Source organism: Schizosaccharomyces japonicus, assembly GCF_000149845.2.
Source record: "Schizosaccharomyces japonicus yFS275 unplaced genomic scaffold supercont5.3, whole genome shotgun sequence".
Lineage (NCBI taxonomy): Eukaryota > Fungi > Ascomycota > Schizosaccharomycetes > Schizosaccharomycetales > Schizosaccharomycetaceae > Schizosaccharomyces > Schizosaccharomyces japonicus.
Window position 1 is genome coordinate 1933877 of NW_011627862.1, and position 19780 is coordinate 1953656.

The 19780-nt window shown below is 43.2% G+C and overlaps 7 protein-coding genes across 7 annotated transcripts; 3 read left to right on the forward strand and 4 right to left on the reverse strand.

The window, feature by feature from the left end:
* The first annotated feature begins 210 nt into the window (after positions 1 to 210).
* Positions 211 to 3021, forward strand: SJAG_01582 (NAD/NADH kinase). The gene has a single exon (XM_002172796.2). The coding sequence runs from the start codon at positions 865 to 867 to the stop codon at positions 2425 to 2427; it is 1563 nt and encodes a 520-aa protein (XP_002172832.1). The 5' UTR covers positions 211 to 864; the 3' UTR covers positions 2428 to 3021.
* Positions 2934 to 4584, reverse strand: SJAG_01583 (transcription factor Rdp1; the record flags this gene model as incomplete). Its single annotated transcript, XM_002172797.1, has 2 exons — positions 2934 to 4076; positions 4510 to 4584. The coding sequence occupies 2 exons, from the start codon at positions 4582 to 4584 to the stop codon at positions 2934 to 2936; spliced, it is 1218 nt and encodes a 405-aa protein (XP_002172833.1).
* An 873-nt stretch (positions 4585 to 5457) lies between these two features.
* Positions 5458 to 8598, forward strand: SJAG_01584 (nucleoporin Nup60). Its single transcript, XM_002172798.2, has one exon. The coding sequence runs from the start codon at positions 5672 to 5674 to the stop codon at positions 7850 to 7852; it is 2181 nt and encodes a 726-aa protein (XP_002172834.1). The 5' UTR covers positions 5458 to 5671; the 3' UTR covers positions 7853 to 8598.
* On the reverse strand, positions 7926 to 8518 carry SJAG_05240 (U6 snRNP-associated protein Lsm7). Its single transcript, XM_002172799.2, has 2 exons — positions 8392 to 8518; positions 7926 to 8344 (listed from the first exon to the last, which is right to left on the reverse strand). The coding sequence occupies exons 1-2, from the start codon at positions 8439 to 8441 to the stop codon at positions 8056 to 8058; spliced, it is 339 nt and encodes a 112-aa protein (XP_002172835.1). The 5' UTR covers positions 8442 to 8518; the 3' UTR covers positions 7926 to 8055.
* Positions 8599 to 8706: 108 nt separating the features above from the next.
* On the reverse strand, positions 8707 to 10497 carry SJAG_01585 (UBA/UAS domain-containing protein Ucp10). Its single transcript, XM_002172800.2, has 2 exons — positions 10321 to 10497; positions 8707 to 10166 (listed from the first exon to the last, which is right to left on the reverse strand). Exons 1-2 carry the CDS (start codon positions 10426 to 10428, stop codon positions 8940 to 8942), a joined length of 1335 nt encoding a protein of 444 aa, XP_002172836.1. The 5' UTR covers positions 10429 to 10497; the 3' UTR covers positions 8707 to 8939.
* Positions 10454 to 12290, forward strand: SJAG_01586 (SPRY domain-containing protein). The gene has a single exon (XM_002172801.2). It carries the CDS (start codon positions 10851 to 10853, stop codon positions 11976 to 11978), a length of 1128 nt encoding a protein of 375 aa, XP_002172837.1. The 5' UTR covers positions 10454 to 10850; the 3' UTR covers positions 11979 to 12290.
* A 2-nt stretch (positions 12291 to 12292) lies between these two features.
* SJAG_01587 (HisK/Mak3 protein kinase Mak3) lies at positions 12293 to 19337 on the reverse strand (the record flags this gene model as incomplete). Its single annotated transcript, XM_002172802.2, has 3 exons — positions 12293 to 12904; positions 13034 to 13699; positions 13752 to 19337. 3 exons carry the CDS (start codon positions 19335 to 19337, stop codon positions 12293 to 12295), a joined length of 6864 nt encoding a protein of 2287 aa, XP_002172838.2.
* Between the last annotated feature and the right edge of the window lie 443 nt (positions 19338 to 19780).

A 19780-nucleotide genomic window follows, 5' to 3' on the forward strand; every position in this document is an offset into this window, starting at 1 on the left:
TGTTTTGTTTTATTTTAATAATCACTAATAAATATCTATTATCGCAAAAAGCTACGTTGTTACGGTTAACTTTTATTACTGGATACGAGGTCCATGGTACCTTTTACATGTACTTGATCCCAAGCCAAAAAAGCGGTAATAGGAATAATAATTAATTTATTAATTTATTTATTAATCGATTAAGTATTTAATAAATTAATAAATAATAATAATAATAATAATAAAAAAAAAAAAAAAAAAAAAAAAGACGAATAACCTCCATGAACATCCTAGTCATGATCAACATACTTCACTCCACTTAAAACCATTCTCCTTCATTAAAATCCCTTCCGTCACCTTTCATCCATCCTACGGTATACATCGTTCGAGCACCGTGGTCTCCCTGGCCCACCTCGTCTAGCTTATTCATAAGCTTCTTGTTATCAAAAGTTGATTCTAATCATGAGACATTTCTAAATTTGTCTTCTTGTTTTGTTCTTCTTCTTTCCGTTTACAGTTCATTTAATTATTTTTTTTTACGACAATAGAACTTTCAGTGTAACAAAATATCTTAAGGGTGCAACTTTATTACTTACTCCTTAAACCCTGTCTCGCCTGTATTGTCCGTTACTAAATTTGTACAAAAAAAGGAGGATTTCCTCCTCGTTGATCGTTCGAGTGGTTCCTGTACTATTTACTCTCTCAATTTCTCCGTTTCCAATTTCTTCTCTTTTTTTCAGTTAGATTTTCTTCTTCGTCATTCTCCTTAAAACGTTCCGTTTCAGCAATTGTCCTTTTTCACGTGTTTCTTTCTAACTGTACGCCCGTAATCAGAGAATTGCATTGACTACTATTTTCTTCTGAACAATTTCAATACCTGTTGCAATGAGTTTAGACAAAGGTGAAGGTACTGTAAAAACTGCCAACCTTGCGGATGAGAAAAATGATGTCTCTGGAATGGACAAGCCAAATGCCAATGACAAATCTCTTCCCCGACGAATGTCAGGTCTTTCGTTAAGCACCTTGTCAACCAGCCCAGGCATTTACAGAACTGGAAGCAGTAGCAGTCTTATGAACAAGACGACAGGCAATCCTCGGACCGGAAAGTCTCGATGGACACGCAGAAACTCGCGTACAGAATTCGATACTCGTAAGCGTCAGATTGGCCGTGTAAAGAATGTTCCCATCGGCAGTTGTCTACTCCATCTTTCACTTGAAAACAAACAAAAAGATGCTTTGCTTCATCAGCTTTCTGTTGAACCATCCAACAAAAAAGATTTAACCATACTGGGAGCTAAGGTTAAAGAACTTTCCCAATTGCTGAGCTCGACAAAGCTCAAATTCGAGTTTCATGAGATTTTGTTTATTACTAATGAAGGCGAGAGCGCCATATCTGCCATGGTCCAACTTGTGAGGCTTCTCACTCAGCGGACCCAACCTCTATCGGACGTTAACGAGAAATCTGCTCCCAAGTTTTCCATTGGCGCTGCCAATGGAAATCACCAGCAAGAAAAGCAAGAAACCGAGGAGGGAAAAAAGCCGCAGTCTACATGTACCATATACCTTGAAAAGTCTCTCTTCATGCACCCTGCCATCACGAGTTTACCACACGGACGTATCCAATTTTGGACACAGGAACTGTGTGCCAACAATCCAAATATGTTTGACTGCGTGATTACGGTAGGCGATGACAGCACCGCATTGCGTGCAAGTTGGCTTTTCCAGGAAGTTGTTCCCCCGGTCATTTCCTTTTCGGTAGCAAAGCACGGTTTCCTTACCATGTTCGATGCAAAGGACTATATGAAAGTGATTACTCGCGTCTTCGACTCCGGCTTCACCGTCAACCTAAGAATGCGTTTTGAGTGTACGCTAATGAAATATTCGGCAGACACAAACAGCCATATGCAGGCGGGTCAATGGTCAGTGCTGAACGAACTTGTTGTTGACCGGGGTCCAAATCCGTTTATGACCTCGCTTGAACTGTTTGGTGATGAAGAGCACATTACGAGTGTGCAAGCCGATGGTTTGTGTATATCAACGCCGAGCGGCTCCACTGCATATTCACTTGCCGCTGGCGGTTCTTTGTGTCATCCCGGAATTCCTTGTGTGCTCATTAGTCCTATTTGCCCACATACGCTTTCTTTCCGGCCTCTCGTGCTTCCGGATAGTCTTATTCTTCGCATTCTTGTGCCTATTGATGCAAGAAGCACAGCTTGGTGTGCATTCGACGGCCGCAACAGAACCGAGCTTTCCCAAGGCGATTATATCCAAGTTAGCGCATCACCGTATCCATTTCCATCCGTCCACACGTCCAAGTACACAGCAGATTGGTTCTACGCCTTGCGGAGGTCACTCAATTGGAATGATCGAAGTAAAAGGCAACACGACACACACCGAACTCCGTCTACCGTGTCTACGTTTTCGGAAGTATTCAAGAATGGCAAGTAAAACGGTACACGCCAAAGGAGTCAATAACGGGGCAACTTGTTATCGCAGAAAGTTGAGTCTTCTCATTTGTTCTCACTTTGATAGGTTGTATACTCTTACATGAAAACACATCTCACCAAAACTACCATGATCCGACAATTGCTTATCCACACCTTGGACCATAAAGGGTCTCAACAAAACAGCTTTTTGTTTTGGGCCCATTAATCATGTCTTGTCTCACCCTTCCAGCTAATAAAAAATGTCTCCTAAATCACATGTATTAATAAACAAACGAAAGAAACAAGAAGAAGAGAAATTAAAAAAAAAAAAGGACTTATAAACAGGAGATGACGAACAGCTGTCGCGTAGAGGAGAACGATTGTTTAAAGTCACTCAACCATTGTAATTGAGTAGCTGTAATTTGCGATAATGCAGACGTACGAATCCCCTATCGTTGTAAATTGTACTATTAGGATAAAAGAGATTTCATACGGGAGCAAACCGCTAAATAATAAGAGACAGAGCACTTATGATTCCAAACAGTCATTGTACATCCGTACAATGTCTGGTGAAATATTTTGCTGATGCGTGTACCTCCTGTGATCGAGTGCCAAGTTCAAGTGAATCAGCTGGCGGCAGTCCTCACAATACACGAGTCTGATTGTTGCCAATCGCATGTGGAGTTTTTTACTGACAACGGCCGCAGCTGTATCACGAGCAATTGGATAAAGCGTAATTGCTGTGGGCATTGGATCACCAGGAGGCATGATTGGACCTGGCACCATGGTCGAGTGCTCATACATACCAAGCGGTGGTTTCAAGTCGGGAGCGGCAGTAGCTCCGTACAAGTCGGCAGTGCCATCCGTGCCATGAACGGAATTTGCGCCGGGAGGAGGAGGAGCACTATAATACGGAGTTTGTTTTTGAAAAGACGAAGCTGGGCTGTCGGGCGGAGAATGTTTCATGACCGGTGCCTGAGCGGTAACATTCGGACCCGCCAAAGACATGTCAGCACTGGTACTGGTGCCGGCACCAGTACCGGACACAGAGTGCACGGGAGTTGAAACAGCGGGAACATTAGAAAGGGAAGCAGAAGAATTTGCTGTTGAAGAGGGAGCAGGAGCAGCCGTGCTGAACAGAGGGAAAGTCGTAGGCATAGGAGGAAAGGAAGACAAACGGGGAGACACCGTAGCAGCCGCTGACGAGTGAGGTTCGTTCGTCAAGACCTTGCCGTTCGTTAGACATCCCGGAGCGGCACCATTCACAGGATTCAACGCGGCAATGTTGGGATAGTGGGACTGAGACGGAGAGGTCATTTCAGCGAGATGCCGTGAACCATCATTAGCGACACCAGAGGCCGGGTCGTAGGCCAAGAAGCTGGGACAATGCTTAGCATGGGAGGCGAAGTTTACCGGACGTCGCCAATTTTGGCGTCCACACGCACAACGAAAGCGACCATTGGCACTGCGTTTCCAAGTGATCCTGCGGTCCCCAGCGATGACGACCGTTTCCAGTTGGTGGTAAGTACGTTTGTGGTTCGTAAGACCCGACTGCTTAGCAAAGACCAAGTCGCATTTGTCGCACGGGAACTTAAGTTTGGGTTCAGCAGGTTTGGATTCATCAGTGTCACTTCCACTGGCACCAGGCCTGGTGGGGGGCTCGTTTAAGGACTCCAGGGTGTGAATACAAGGCGACAAACGTTGTTGGTTCAGCGAGGTCACAATGGAGATGAGAGAGCACAGGGGAGGATACAGGTGTAGCAAAAGAACGTGGCGAGATAAGATAAGTTAAGATAAGATATCGTGGCGAAGGGAGGCATTTAGAAGTGGGATGCGATTGTGGCTCTCTTAGCGCGAAATGTTGATAATGTATGGGGAGAGATGCGGAAGCAGCTATTCCGCCGTTGATGTTGATGTTTACAACGATGAAGGCTAATGTGGTCTGCAGAGCTCGTTTGTGGTTCGGTGGTTCATTGTTAACAATTCTGTCGCCGATTGCGGGTGACGGAACTCTCACTTGGCCAGTGCATTTATTGTCGTATCAGATGAAATAAGGTTTAGCTGAAATTGTTTTTTACTGGTGGAACGGCGAAAAAATATATACTTTCAACAAGAGAAAAAGACTGGGATTGCCTATTGGCGAAGTGGTTTTCTTACTTTCCCGCACGCTGCTTTCCATGTGTTCTTTTAGTTTTGTACTTTGGTTATAAAACTTGCAGCTTATTATATACTAAGCAATAATGAGCGAATCGGCTGGTTTGTAGATAAGATAAAAGCAAAAATCTAAGCGAAGAAATTATCTGATCCTCGTTATCTCGTGAGCGAGCAGTTCTCTCGCAGTGATGAAGGATGCACAAACAAGACTTTCATTTACTGAGTTTCTTTTTCCCTGCTGAACATCTTTTCCGTACTGCATTTTTGTGACGGATCACAATTTTTGGTGGAGAGGTTTTGGTGGAGCATTTGTTTAAGTGGTTGTTTGTTGGAGTCGAACCCAAGACACTGCGGAATGCGGAATGCGGAATGCCTTGATGGGCATGTAAGATAGAGAGAGAGAGAAAGAAATAAAAGAGACAGAGTTACTATTAGTAGGCGGTTCGGTGTCGATGCTCGCGTTGTTAAAGCATGACGGGCTATTGCTTGTTAAGAGCATGGTGTTTCATTACGGTTCTCCATCGCATGTTGGTAAATGCGTGTCTGTAATTTGGTGTTTATTGGTTACTACTGTGAACAGAGTCGGATTTCATTCTATTGAATAAACACAGTGGAAATTAGTTCTTAATACAGTCCCATCCCATTTATAGCTATAACAGCTGGTTCCTTCGAGCAGACGCGTGAAGTTGCACTTCTGGAAGTGGATTACTGAAATGGATCTACGGTCACCTTCTGCGACAGTATAATTATTTCCCAATACATTGGATACATTTGAAGTTCGCATCCCTCTCCGAAAGCATCAAAAAACAAGCGAACCTTAACGTGAATAAAGTTTGGTGTAGCATTTCGTGTGGTTTTTTCCCACAGACTTTGGCGAACAGACCACCACAGTTTGCAAGTCGCACTCCCAACTCTGCAGTCCACGTTCTTAACCACCGTATTGTACACTTCTGCCTTTTTACTGACCGATTCCAACTCTTTCATCCAACACCACTTCCACCCCGCCTGCAGTATCACGTGCGCACTCAAAAACTTTATTCTAACCACCATAACCACCACCACCACTACCACCGGACACACCGCGAACATTGACGCTTGCTCCTCCACACACTATGACTCGCACGACTTCGGGTCCCATGCGGACAAGGAAAAACCGCACCCATTCGGAAACGCCGTACAAAAGGTCCGGTACGGCTAAACGTTCAAAATCGCTTTTGGAGCGGGCAAAAGCGTGGATTAATTCTTGGAGACATGGTGACCATGCAGACGAAAACGATGGCCGTAACGAAAACGTCGATAGCTCAGAGACTTTTGATGACGATGTAGAAAGTGAAAACGAAAACGAAGACTCGAAGAATGACTCTTCGAGTGTCTCTTCCAATGTTGCTGACACAACTTCGACCAGCATTGATAATAGCGGAGTCTTGACGGCCTCTGTTAATGGCTCGGCAGGTGCGAATATTGCACTTGCCCGGTTTTTCTCTCAAAAAGGAGCAGCACCTCTTAATGAGATGGAAATGGAGGGAGTAATGAGTCTTTTGAAAAAAACCGCTCCAACGACTGGCACAACGACTTCGTTGGCTTCAGGTGCTGCTGCCTCCACAGCTTCACCATCTGCACTTCAACGGACTCCCGTGTTTCGTTACACCAAACAGCCCGGCTCGGCTGAACGAGTCGGTGTTGCAGGCACTGTCGAGAACGCTGCCCCTTGGTCTGCCTTCCGTTCCACCTTCTCTCCTGCTCCCGCAGCAACAGCAGTTGCTGCTGCCGGTGACTCACTTCTTCCGGCGAAGCGGTTGAGCTTCTACGGTCCCACGCTGTCAACTCCCTTCCGCAAGCGTACACACCGCAAGAGACATTCTCTTGCTCCGGCCTCCCTTGCTCGGTCCCCCCTGGTCTCTGGGACAGTTGCTTCTAATGAGATGGAAGAAAGCGCCTCCAAGCGCTCTCGTCGTCGTTATTCCGACGTTCCGACAACTACCGCGATTTCACCAGAGCCAGCATCGCCTGCTCGTTTTGCATTCAGTACTTCCAAGACGGAGCAACCTGCAGCAGCCAAAACACCCAGCAAAACAGCTGCTAGCTTAATGAGTTTCCTTGACGAAACTGATAAAAAGGCTGCCGCCAGTGACGTCGGTAAAATCGCTACTGGACGCGAGACGAAATCCCGTCCCAGTATCTTGAATCCCTATGCTCGTGATGGTGTGGTCGGCCATCGGGCTGCGAAGAGGGCCGAGAAGATATCAAAGCCCACGGAAGGAGTACCAAAAACTCTCCAAAACAAGGAACTGAAGACGTCTTCAATTGAGGTCAAGGAATCCACAACATCGACCGTGAAAACGTTTGTTCCTAAAGTTGATTTGTCCAAGGTACCCAAACCGATTCCTCAGACGTCTACTAAAACTGAGGCTGTTTCAACATCCGCAGCTGATCATACACCCGTTTTTAAATTTACCGCTCCCAACGCACAAACATCTTCGGCACCCGCGCCCGCCGCTGCCCCTAGTACTGGCGGCTTCTCTTTCGGTTTTGCGGAGAAGCAGAACAAACCAGCAGGCGGCTTTTCTTTTCAATTGGCTCCCAAGCCTGAGGCGCCAAATGCTGTATCGAAGACTGATGCTGAAAAGCCCAAGGTGACCTCTTCTGGTTTCGTATTCCAACCTCCTGCTGCTACGACTTCTATACCCTCAACGACGACGTCTACGAAGCCTTCTGCCCCTTCCGTTCCCGCAGCCAGTACCGGCTTTCGTTTTGATGGTGGTAAGATAATTGCCCCAGCCGTTAAGGTTGCAGAGAAAAAAGAGCCAACCAAACCGGCAGAAGAACAGTCAAAGACCGCGCAACCCGTCCAGCCTATTGCTACTCCACATGTAGCTCCTACTCCTGCAGCAAAAGCCAGTGCAGCTCCTGTCACGAGCCTTCCCACATTTCCTTTTACCATTCTTTCAAAGTCAACAGACACTTCATCCGAAGCTGCCAACGCCTTGTCCGCCGCTGACCTTCCCACGTTTAACTTTTCCGTCGTTCCTAAGGCAGAGGTTCAGGTGAAACAACCAGAGGCCGCGGCTATTTCCAAGGTGGGCACTTCTGTCTCCACTCCCGCTTCTACACCCTCTGTGGTTTCGGCCGCACCTGTAGCACCCGTAGCACCTCCGGCCACTGGTTTTGACTGGGCTGCTGCTGGTCTGAAAATGCCAACTTCGGCCCCAGGTTCTTGGACCTGCAATGTTTGTATGATTACAAACAAACCCGAGGCGACCAAATGTGCCGCCTGCGAAACTGATCGTCCTTAACTTGCAAGGGGATAGGCTGAGTGCACTCTGTTATAATAAACAACTTTACGATGGTTTAGTAGCTATTTTGTCATTGCGATGGAAGCGAGAAAATAGAAAGTACTGTTTTGCTACGAAGTTGACATCTCTTTAAAAAAAAAAAAGAATGGAAGAATGTGTATGGTGCTCGTGTTAATACATTTTGTTCATTTCTACGATGCTGTTTATTGTTGGACAAAAGGGTTGGGAATCTCCTCGCTTCCGTCCATCGGCGCCAACAAAACCAACGTTGTACCTCTAACAACAACTAATCCCAATTTTCTCGTCTCATCAAGTACCCGTCCGTCTTCCGGATCGCGCAGATTTTCTTCAACGTCGTCTAGTACCAAATTCATCAATTGATCATAGCCTTTCAGGACACCGGAAATTTGACGCCCACCAGTAAGTTTGGCTTGAATACGTTGGTCTTGGTAGCGGGATAAATCTAAGATGGATTCCTTTCGAGGACGTTCGCTGTTGACACTGTTAGCACAAAGTAATAAAGAACGACGGCTGCATACGTAGGTTGGCTGGAACCACCAGGTCCAGGTCGTTTTTGATTATAAGACATTGTGAACGTAAACAAAGACAGGTACTGACTGGAACCTGCTAAAACGTGAAGACACTCGAGTCTTGAGTAGCAATTCTTTTGGTGGTGAGAGATTTGAGTTTGCGGGGCTGCTGAATTAGTGTGCACGTTATCCACGCGCTTAATCGTAGCAAATGAACAGCAATTTCAAAAAATTAAACTTTCGCTTATAATTACGCCGTAAAACAGAATTTTGGCTAGTAGAAAACCGGTAAGAAGCAGTTCACTGTCTTGCACGTTCGATATTGTTTCACAATACCAGGCCAGGATAACTAAAAGTGTTCTGAAGACCCAATTTATTAGTGCGCCTATGGAAAAGTGGATGTTTCAATGAACGTGACGAATACTGTTGAATACAGCCGACACGCTTGCAAACATACTTGTATTACTTTTATTAATTATCGTATCTTTTGAGGTCGTTAAATCTCCAAGCGCGTTTATGCTGAGCATACGACTCAGCCAATTCTTCTTTTTCATTCATCAGTTCGTGGCATCATCTTCCTCTTCTTCGCTGTCGTCCTCTTCGTCTGCGAACTCGACGACAACGTTGCCATTGGGATAAATGTACTTGTTGCTTTCGATGACAGTCGAAGGATCAAGAAGAACACGAGGCATGAGGGTGTACACTCTGCAAGAATGTTCGTAGGGGTACGTCTTCACGTTGAAGTTTCGTAAATACTCTTCGTCCTCATCAACGGAGGCTTGAGCATCTGTCTCCTTATAATAATAGGCATCTGCATAATCATACAATTCACGAATAAGAGCACTTTTAGAAAACACGCGAATGACACGGTTGCCGTCCGGAAGTCGAATGGAGATTCGAGCCGTATCCGAAGCGGACGGAGTCGCAGGTTCTATCCATTGTGAACGAATGTAAGACCGAAAAGCTCTATCCTTTGCTTCCGTCTCGCGTTTTTGACGCTGCATAGCAAGCTCACGCTCACGTTGCAAGCGCGCTTGAGTTTGGCGTTTACGATCAGCCGCAAGCGATTCATTGTATGCACGGTCTTGTTCTGCACGAAGCTCACGTGCTGCGTTTTGTTCGGCAAGAGAGTTGTGCAAACGCTCCAAAGGAGGCAAGTAACGAACAAAAGCATTTGTGATCGTAGTCATCAAGGACTCGGCACTAAGCACCCCGGACATAGAGGCTGTAACAAGTAAATCGGAATGTCGAGGAGAATAGATGGTCAAGACGGCGGCAGGGAAATGTCCACAGCCAAATTGACACGCTGCAAAGTATGCTTCCTCCTCACAAACATCGCCGGCCCAACAAATAATCTTGTGTCGCAGTAAAAACGTATGCAATTCAGGGTTCATTAGTACTTTGCTCGCGAACACGTCTGCACTTTCATGCTCTGAAGAGGTGAACAGAAGCAAAGCAATTCCATATTCCTTTTTCGCTTGGACAAGTGCCTCCTTGTAGCCGCCATTGTCGTAAAGCTTAATATGAGCCGTGCCGTATTGTTCCTCTAAGCGCTGGATAAACGCATTGGATGCGTCTGCAGGACTAGTGATACGTTTCTTCTGTTGCAAAAACGGCAGGAAGTTATTGACGAGAGGCACCCGGGAAAGAAAAGCAAATAGCCGTTGCATCCCGGAAACAAAAAGAGAAAATAGAGTTTGTAGAACACCAAATCGGAAGGTTTTAGAGCTTGTTTTGTTGTCCTTTGGTCGCTCAGACGTTGAAGAAATCGTTTCAATGGCTCTCTACACACTGTTAGTACAAATAGTCCTTTAAACCGTTGGAATGAGCGAGAGAATTTTCAAACAAACTCGTAATGGAGCTCAAAAACATCCATCTCAATTTCTTCGCTTCATAACTCGTTGCACTGCTCGAATAATTGAGCACATTGTTACGTACCTGAACGTCCCAGTCGCAACTGGATAGTAGTGCTTCCGCAGTGTCGTCCGGAACTTCACAGACCCGCTGTAATTCCCGTATTGCACTTTCGTGAGTTTGTAATGACATTCTGGCGAAAAGCCTCGCGTAGTTAGCAGACGGTGCGTTGCTCTTGTACTGGTTGTCTATATGTATGGTATCTTTAGTAGCTTTCACCACCACCTCGGGCAGTTTCTTTGCAATACATGATTATCGGGCTTTTTCTCGCTGAAACAGATTAGAAGGAAAGTTTTTTAACTTTTAATTGCCCTCGTCTAAGTTGTGCGGGTGTAAATGAGCAATTTTTTGCCTTTTTAAATCATTTTTTTGAAAATAATCAACTCTTGGTAGATTGACGTTTCTTGAAGTTTTCCGTAACATTCCTGACATATTCGTTCACATATTTTGCAGGGTGTGACCTGCTTTAACCAAATACGGCCTTGTTTCCTTGAATAATCGTATCCTTCATTCCTCCAATTGGATATATTCAACCAAAAAAAAAAAAAATCAATATGACAACGCTGGGTCTACCCACGCAGAGCCCGGTAGTTCCGGGTGATGAAGACAGCAACGATTTTATGTGGATGTTTCTGATGTGGATAACTAGCATCGCAATTGCTTTGATGCTTGTTTCACTCATGGGTTCGCTTATTTACTACCTAGGTCGAAGACGTATCTTTCTTCGGCACGCTATACCTGGTCAGCTGGACGAAGAGCTAAATGTCGGTACCGATGGTTCTGGCTTGGAAATGTTGAGTGACGCTGACAAGGAACTTTATTATCGTACAAAAGATTTTGAAATGAATAATGCGTATGACTACACCAGCGCTGATGTGAGCCTTGCGCAGTATTTCCAGGTGAAGGAAAAAGGCCTAAATGCTTGGCATTTCAACCCAAATCCGGACTATGGATGTATTGTTACGAACAAAACTGAACTGGACTTCACAGGTACTGAAGAAAGCTGCGTTACAACGAACCTGCCAATTCCTAAAGCAAACCAAACCTATTACTTCGAAGCAAAAATTATTGAACTGCCGAGAAACACGCTGATTTCAATTGGTGCTGCAACTAAGCCTTATCCCCCTTTTAGAATGCCTGGTTGGAGCAGTTGGTCTGCAGGGTATGTATCCAACGGAACTTTTCGTCTCAATCAACCGCTCTTTGGCAGCGATTCGGTTCCTAAGTATGAACAAGGTGACATTATAGGTGTGGGCTACAAGCCGCAAAATGCTAAGCTTTTCTTCACTCGAAACGGACAGCGTTGCTACGAAGTCACTTGCACAACTCGAAACCTGTATCCGGTAATCGGGTCAAAGGGAGCGTGTGAAGTTCATGTAAACTTGGGACAATACGGTTATGTTTACCTTGAAGGAAATGTTAAGAAATGGCAGTTTGCCCCTCAAGTTGCAAGCCTTCCAGCACCTCCTTCTTATGATGCTGATCAACCTTCTGTACAAATTGGTTTTACCGACAGTTCGTCTCAACGCACTTTGCGTCCACACCATCATAGCCAACGTTCTCAGTCTATTGACAGATTACAGAATAGCTATAGCACAGACATGATGTCTTCGACAACATCTTACTGGACGGCATCCGTACCACTTAGTTCGTTCCATGACGAATCTAGTACCGTCCATTAGTCGCCAACAAACCAGAGCTCTTTCACATGCGGCTGTGTTTTCCTTCTTTCCCCATCTTAATCGTTATGATTTTTTCAACTTGAACGAATTGGTCAGCAGTTAACGCTGTTCGCCTTTCAGTTCTCATATGTCTTTATGCCTGTTAATAATAAACATAATTACTAATGAAAAATTCAGTCATGTCGCTGTATCATTATTATCTTATATTACATTAAAATTAAGTTAAATTCATTAAGTACGTCCAGCGTATAAATATAAATTTGCAAAAGAAATGAAATAACTCTCGTAAAATAAACTGCACGCATCCTTAAAGCTTAATTACTTCGAGCCTCAATGACATACTTTTTGAGGATCTCTAAAAGAGTTTCGTTCTTCAACGGCTTTATAATGTAATCGTCCATACCCACTTGAAAACAAGCATCACCAACAGAATCTTTCAAGTCTGCTGTGAGCGCTATTATGGGAAGATGGCCAGCATCACGCTTCTGCTTTTCATATTTTCGAATCCGCCGGGCAACTTCCAGACCGCTCATTTTTGGCATGTTATGGTCCAGAAACGCAAGACTATAATAACCCGGAGGGTGTTCAAGAATCATTCGAACAGCAATTTCCCCATCAAGGGCAGCTTCGGCTTTCATTCCCAAACGACTTGCTTGTTTTCCAAGTGTCATTTGTGAGATTACATTATCGTCAGCAACAAGAATTACTTTGTCCTTCAGCTTGTCAAAATCGAAAGGCTTGGAAGTAGAAGTAACCAGATGTGTGTCAATAATGTTCTGTATCGTCTCATATGGCTTTTTTGACAAGAAATTTAATAAAGCAGTGCAAAAGCATTCCTCGGTTACTGGTAACTGCAGAGCAAAAAAAGTAGAGTGTCCCGCTGGATTATCCTTTAAAAACTCATCAGTTTTTTGATGTTCTTCAGACTGCAATCCATTTATTAGTAGAAAGAGGACTCTAATTTCTTTAAAATGAGTCCTAAAAAAGCGAACGGAATGCACTATTTCTTTGTAATTAAGCACGTCCATTATTACAAGAAGTGGACCACGACTCACTTTCAAAGACAGTAACGATTTTTCGAACACTTCAAGATTACGTGACGATAATTCGTGTAATTTGTCTTTAAGAAGTATACGATCAAAAAACGTTGGACTATCAAAGAAGCGACCTCTGATAGTTGTCATGTTTTTGAAAAACTTTTTCAAGGCAGTTTGAGCGTCACTTGTTTTTCTTGATAAAATTGCCAGGCGTTGACTGTTCAACAGTTTTAGAGACACATCAAAGGAAAAGGAAAAGAACTCTTTCTCCTCATTAACGGAAACGTTAAGGTTTTTCGACATAATCTTACACAGGCGTAAACATATTGACATTCCAAGTGTAGTACTGTCATTCACTTTAGGTGATTCGTCAGAAGGGTTCAGTAAACCTTCAATAAGGCGCTCACGTTCATATGCCTTTTCAAGTGGTCTAGTGTCAGAAATTGTAAACCGAACAACCGCAGTATCCTCTTGATTTTTGTGATGAAGTGTTTTTGTTAGATCACAATACACATGAACATAGCCCTCAACGGTGGCACTAACAGAGTTCTCGATGATTGTTTTGAGTACTTGAGCAATTTTTGTGCTGTCGCCCGCAACAAATGATGGTAATTGAGGATCAATAAAGATAGCAAAGAAAATCTTCTTGGCCATAACAGCTATTATAAAAATGGAGAGCAAAGACTTTTTTTATCAAATTGTCAATAGAGAATTCAAGATTCGTCTCCAATATGACTTTTCCGGCCTCTAGTTTAGTAAAGTTAAGCAAATCATTTATAATTTGAAGTAGCATTTCACAACTATCCTTAGCAGTAGCCACAATATCCCTTTGCTCATCGTCTAAGTTGGTTTCTGCAAGAAGAGAAAGCATACCGTAGAACCCGGAAAACGGAGTACGAAGTTCGTGTGAAATGTTAGCGAGAAAGTTAGCTCGGAGCTGCATTACTTTGAATGCGCTAGCTCGAGCCTGCTTTTGGTCGTGTATGTCAACAGCCGCAAGAAGAATTTCGTTGTTCACCTCACAATCATGCAGCGGATTCGCAGACATTAAATTCCAACGATACTTCTTAGATTTTGTTAAGAATCTAACTTCAATGATCGGAGGAGATTGACAATCCTTATGTATTTGTAAGATTAGCTTCTTTACCTTTGGTAAATCCTCTGGATGTATTAGGACTTTCATAAAATCAGGCCGGGTATCATCAAAATTTGGACAATACTCATACCAAAACAATCCAAGAGGTTTAACAATGATGTTCTCCTGAACAACACCCTTTGCCAGCAAACAGGGCATTGAATTGATGAAATTTTTATAATTTGCTTTTGAAGCCTGCACAAGCTCAAGAGCCTGCTTTTGTGAAGCAATTATTTCCATGTTCATTGCAGTTGCCTTATCAAATTTCTTAAACAACGATACATTGACAATAGCAAAACTCACTTGTGAGGCCAGTATTGACATAACCGATAAATGACGGGTTTGAAACGCATTGGGATGGTTTTGCAAGCATAAGAGCGCCACTGGCTTCTTTTTTTGGTAGACAGGAGTAATTACTAAACTTCTTCCCATGGGGTAAGCCTTCGTCCATGCTTCAACTCCAAAGTTATAGTCAGCTTCAACATTATTCGTGAACAGTGATTGCCGAGAATGCACGGCATACTTAAGTAAGCGAGAAGGTAAATAATTTTGGGTTTCTGTAACAGGAAAAGCTGGATCAAAAACTTCACAGTGATCGGCTGTACGATGGGCAACTAATTCAAAACGAAAGTCATCAATCACAATAATAGATGCGGCATCACAGCATGAATTCTCCATCATGATAGCCGTAATCTTTCTCAGCAAGCTTTCCCAATTTAGCTCACTTGCGATAACCTGACTGGACTTTAACACAGAAGTTAAATCCATTATATCCAAAGTTGTAAGCATGTTCTCCAATTGCCATGCTGGCTCGTTACTATCACCCTCTTCTGGAATTGGCGGGCTATACCACAGAGATTCTGGTTCCTCTGGCGAATCAATATCAGTGCGAAGAAAAGACTGAGAGAAATGTGATGATTCTGACGATTGAGTAGCCTTGTCCAAAGAAGGACGTAAGTTGGTAATCTTAAGAATATTTTGATAACGGTTCTTCAATATCTCACATTTCGGGAAGAATGACAATTCCGAGAAAATATTAAGAGCTGCTTGGATATAATGGGAACATGACACCCATCTTCCAGACTTGGAATATATATCACAAAGCTGCTCGTGTGCAAATGCAGCAAATAACGGCACTTCGTTTTGCTCTGAGAAAGTCAAAATCTTTTCAAAATAGACAGCAGCATCAACTTTGCGATCCAACGTTTTAAAGTAGTAAGCCTTTATGAAAATGACAGTTGCATAAAGCAAACAGCGATTGTTTAAATTCTCTTCCTTCATTTTTAGTAAGAAATTCAGAGAAGAGAAGGCACGCGACGCCTTTTCTTTCGCAGACTCTCCCGAGACTGACAATATTCCATGCGCTCCAACTGCAAGCATCATGGATGTAAATAGTAGAGGAGAATGATAAATCAACACTGAATGTTGCTTTATGTACCAGTTGCCAAGTTCAAGTGTTCCTAGCCAATTCTCTTGAAGAACCAAATTCAACATATAAAAACTGTACCACCATATACCATACAGGCGAAAATTAGGACCATACGGTAGATTCATAGTTGTTAAATGCGTATTCAGTGGTAAATTGTCAAACGCTTCTTGTGACTCTTTCAGTGTATTATAACCAGAAGTACATAGTACCAAGCGAATAATTGGAGCAATAAAAGAGGCATGTTTGGCATCCGCATCCCAAGTGGAAATTTCTTTTAGATAGTCATCACAATAGGTTAAAAATTCGCTACGGGAAGAAGAGTACAAAAACTGGACCCACAGCATTTCCATATACGAATAAGAAAGAAAAACCCGCTCTCCAGATGCAATACACAAGTTCATAACCTCTTTGCTTGAATAGTCTTCGGCACCGCGAGGTAAGAATACGTTTCCAAGAAATGCTTTGAAAAGGTGTTCACCCCTTGCTTTCGAACGCCTTGTTCCGTATTTTTTATTAAATGTACGTCCGATGTTAGCAAGTTGAAGCATGTCCTCCCAAGAACCAGCAGTCTTCGCAGTAAATATCGCAATAACAATCATACAATATCCGGTGTACTGCGTGGGGCCATATTCGAAGAAGACATCACTAACACATCTAGTACAAATGACCTGTTCCTCTCTTGGGAGCCAAAGTGATGCAGTGATAGCTTCAAAAAGGAAAGCGGACACATTCATTATAGATGAATCGGTAATCAAATCTTCAGGCTGAATTTGTTCTATTGCTTGCGTGGATAAAAATCGTGATACCATCCACTTAAATTCTGTGTCAACATCAAAATCTGTTAAAAAGGTTAACGGGACATCAAACCGTTTGATGTTTTCAAAACAGTAATTGTATGATTCAACTGGCTTTCGTTGCTCAAATAGCATCCGACATTTAAACATATAGATAGGAATCTTTTGGTCGTAACTAAATGGAAGATTCTCTAACTGACCAAAAAGCAAGTCTGTCTCTTCAAAATCTTCAAAGAACCAAAGAAGTTCAGAGACTTGAGCGAACACCGATAGTGCCCTGCCCCTAGAATTTTTATCAAAAGCGTTCAAATCATTAAATGTTAAAAACTGCAAACATTTTTTTGAAAGGTAGACTGCCCTGGTGCTCTCCCAATTCAGTTGTGACTTTTGAGCCTCATGGCTTAAGATCTCACTATAACAAAGCCTATTGGGATCATCTTTAAGCAAGTCAATTGCCCGAACGATATAGGAAGAAACATCAAGATTATCCATATACTGCGAATCATTGAGACAATGCCTCGACATCGAGGCAAACATTAATTTGCGAAGCTCTTTAGGAATGAAAGAGACTACCGACTCTATATTTGACACATGAGAAAATCTGTACATGTCATCTTTTTCAGTTTCGTAAATTAGTCCATCCCGCAGTAGTGGGAAAATTGATTGCTTGTCAATGTCAGCTCGATACTCTGGTATATTGCTATCGTGCGCAAGTTGGCGCACCAGGTTGAAGAAAAAATAATCCCCCAACATAGCAGCCCAAGAGAGAAGGATCTTTTGCATATCATCAAGTCGGTTGAACTTGCGAAGGAATAATTGGAGATTATCTTCTTCGTACGTCTCCTTATTGATCTGTTGCAGGAGTTCAAAGTCAATACACCACTCGTTTACCATCCAGCTGAACTTCAAAATTCCCCGTTCATAACATTCTGTTGTGATGTTTCGTATTTTGATAGGAACACCCATGCTTTTATGATACACATAAGAAACGAGCGGAGCAATATAGTCAAGGTTTTTGTGCACGACGACCTTTAAAAACTCAGCGACAACTTGATATGACAATGGGTTCAATTGTAATTCAAGCACATTTGCAGACTGAATCTTTTCCAAGTTTTTTAGAATGTAAATGTAATCTGAATGCAACGTCATAATCAAACATACAGGCACTTTTAAATCGATTATGCGTTTCAGAAACTCAAGAGAAGATTCATCAGCAAATTGAAGATTCTCAAGGACAAGCGCTACAGGCCTTATTTTTGAGAATATGCGGAAGAATTCTGTCATAACATGTAGGAAACGTGCTCTTGAAGTACCGCTTCGAAGAGAGTTGTGAACAGAAGCCCAAACATTGGAAAAAGGTCCCTCATCAGCATCATGTGGGTTACTATCAGACGAAAATGGGTCTGAAATAGACATATCTGTGGACGGGATGAAATCAAGGTTCGAAAAGCCGGAGAAGGCATCGTCCTTTTTTAAAAAGTCAAGTTCTTCCCAAAAAACGCCCTTCAATTCAGGCACCAACCGGAAGAAAATGCATAAAGCATCAAAATGAGAGAAAAGACGCTCCTTTATGCATTTGCAGAAAAACGAGACACATTTCTCATCTTCTGTCAACAGTTGTCGAATGATGGACGAGACAGCAACCAAAATTGCGGAATAAGGAGCATACTGAGAAGCCGTGAACTCGGAGATAGCCATAAGAGCCTGTTTGCGACTATACAATTGTCGAACTAGGTTCGATTTTCCGATTCCGGTTTCACCAATAATAAACAGACTTACCGAAGAAAAGTCATCAGGGTCCTCCAAAAGTACGTTCCAACTTGGGTTCGAAGACAGCTGCTCTTTTAAGGAGGATACCTCTTGTAGAGACACACCGTCAGCCGAAAAAGAACCGTCGGACATGGCTTCATTTTGAACCTTTGCTGATTGCGCAGCATAGTTCAGATGCATAACAGAGATGGCCTGTTCTAGCACAGCTTCTCTTCCAAATGTAACAGAGGGGAGGTAAAAAATGTAAGTTGAATCATGTGTAGCAAGCTGAAAATCCGAAAGGTCGGGGTCATTGTTTTCAAAGGAATCTCTGCATTTCTGCAGGTCATAAATAAGACCAGCAAACGACAGATACCGATCATCAGGCCGTTTCTGGGTCATTTTTGCAAGAATCTTAATTAAAAGAGGGGGGACATTATACTTTTCTAAGTCGTCATAAGGCAAAGGTTCGGTTATAACGGCACGAATTAACTTTACAGAATTGCCAGTGTAGGGAAACGTCCCAGTCAGCAGCACGAACAAAACAATGCCAAACGAATAAATGTCGGTTCGGTAATCGACGGTATCGAATGTGCGGCCGGTCTGTTCCGGACTGATGAAAGGAAGCCATGAATTCGTATCGGCTGAATGCCCTGAACTAGACCAAGAAAACATGTACAGACAATCCTGAAAAGAGTTCTTCCCCTGACCGATAGTGCTAACTCTGACATCGCGTCGATCGGGCGAAGTGCAGAAGGACCAGATGTTCAATTCTCCATGCACAAAGCCGTGGAAGTGCATAAAGTTCAGGCATTTCGCAGCTTTAATGGCAAATTCAAAAAAGAGGGCTATGTCTTTTTGAAAATACGAGTATTCATCCATGGAGACGAAACGGTACCCGTAGTCCTCGTAGACAGCAACAGCTAGTTCGAGAGTGCTGAGGACACAGAATTCAATGGGCAGTAGGACTATGTTCCCCCCGCCCGAAGTCCTGTACAGATCCATAAAACAGCAGTATTCATGTTCGAGGTACTGAATCTGGAATGTAAATTTGATAATAATAGGGCGATTGGAAGCAAGTTCTACTCCTTTGTAGAGCAGAAATTCAGAGAGAAAGCTCTGGAAGTGTCGGAAGGGACGCTTTTCAAGCTTGTAACTGTTGAGTAGGGAGAATGCAAGAGCAACAGCGTCCTCGAGACTACGACGATATCGCATGCTGAATGGCATTACTTAGAGGACCGTGTTTAAAGCCTCAGACGTGTTTTTAAATAAATAATGTAGCAACAAAAATTAAAAAAAAAGGAAATGCTATCGTTCCAATTACTAAAATCTTAAGAACGAGCAATCACAAACCGTTTTGGCATGAACAGAAGTAACGAAGCATTGAATTTCCTCTCAGATCAATGTTTATTTTTTCACAGGTTCCGACGTTTATACATTTTCATATACAAACTTGTTCTGCTCTCTCTAGATAACAGGGAAAGAATTATTTGCCTCTGTAAGCCCTCGCTTGTGCTAAATCTTCTTCCTACAGGTGGAGGCTAACAGCGACTACGCGAAGCCGAGGGCAACGTGGTGGTGGGGAAATAGAGAGGCGTTAGCACACTCGTTAAACAAAGCTAAGGAGGAGCGAGGGAACTGGTGCGCAACTCACTAAC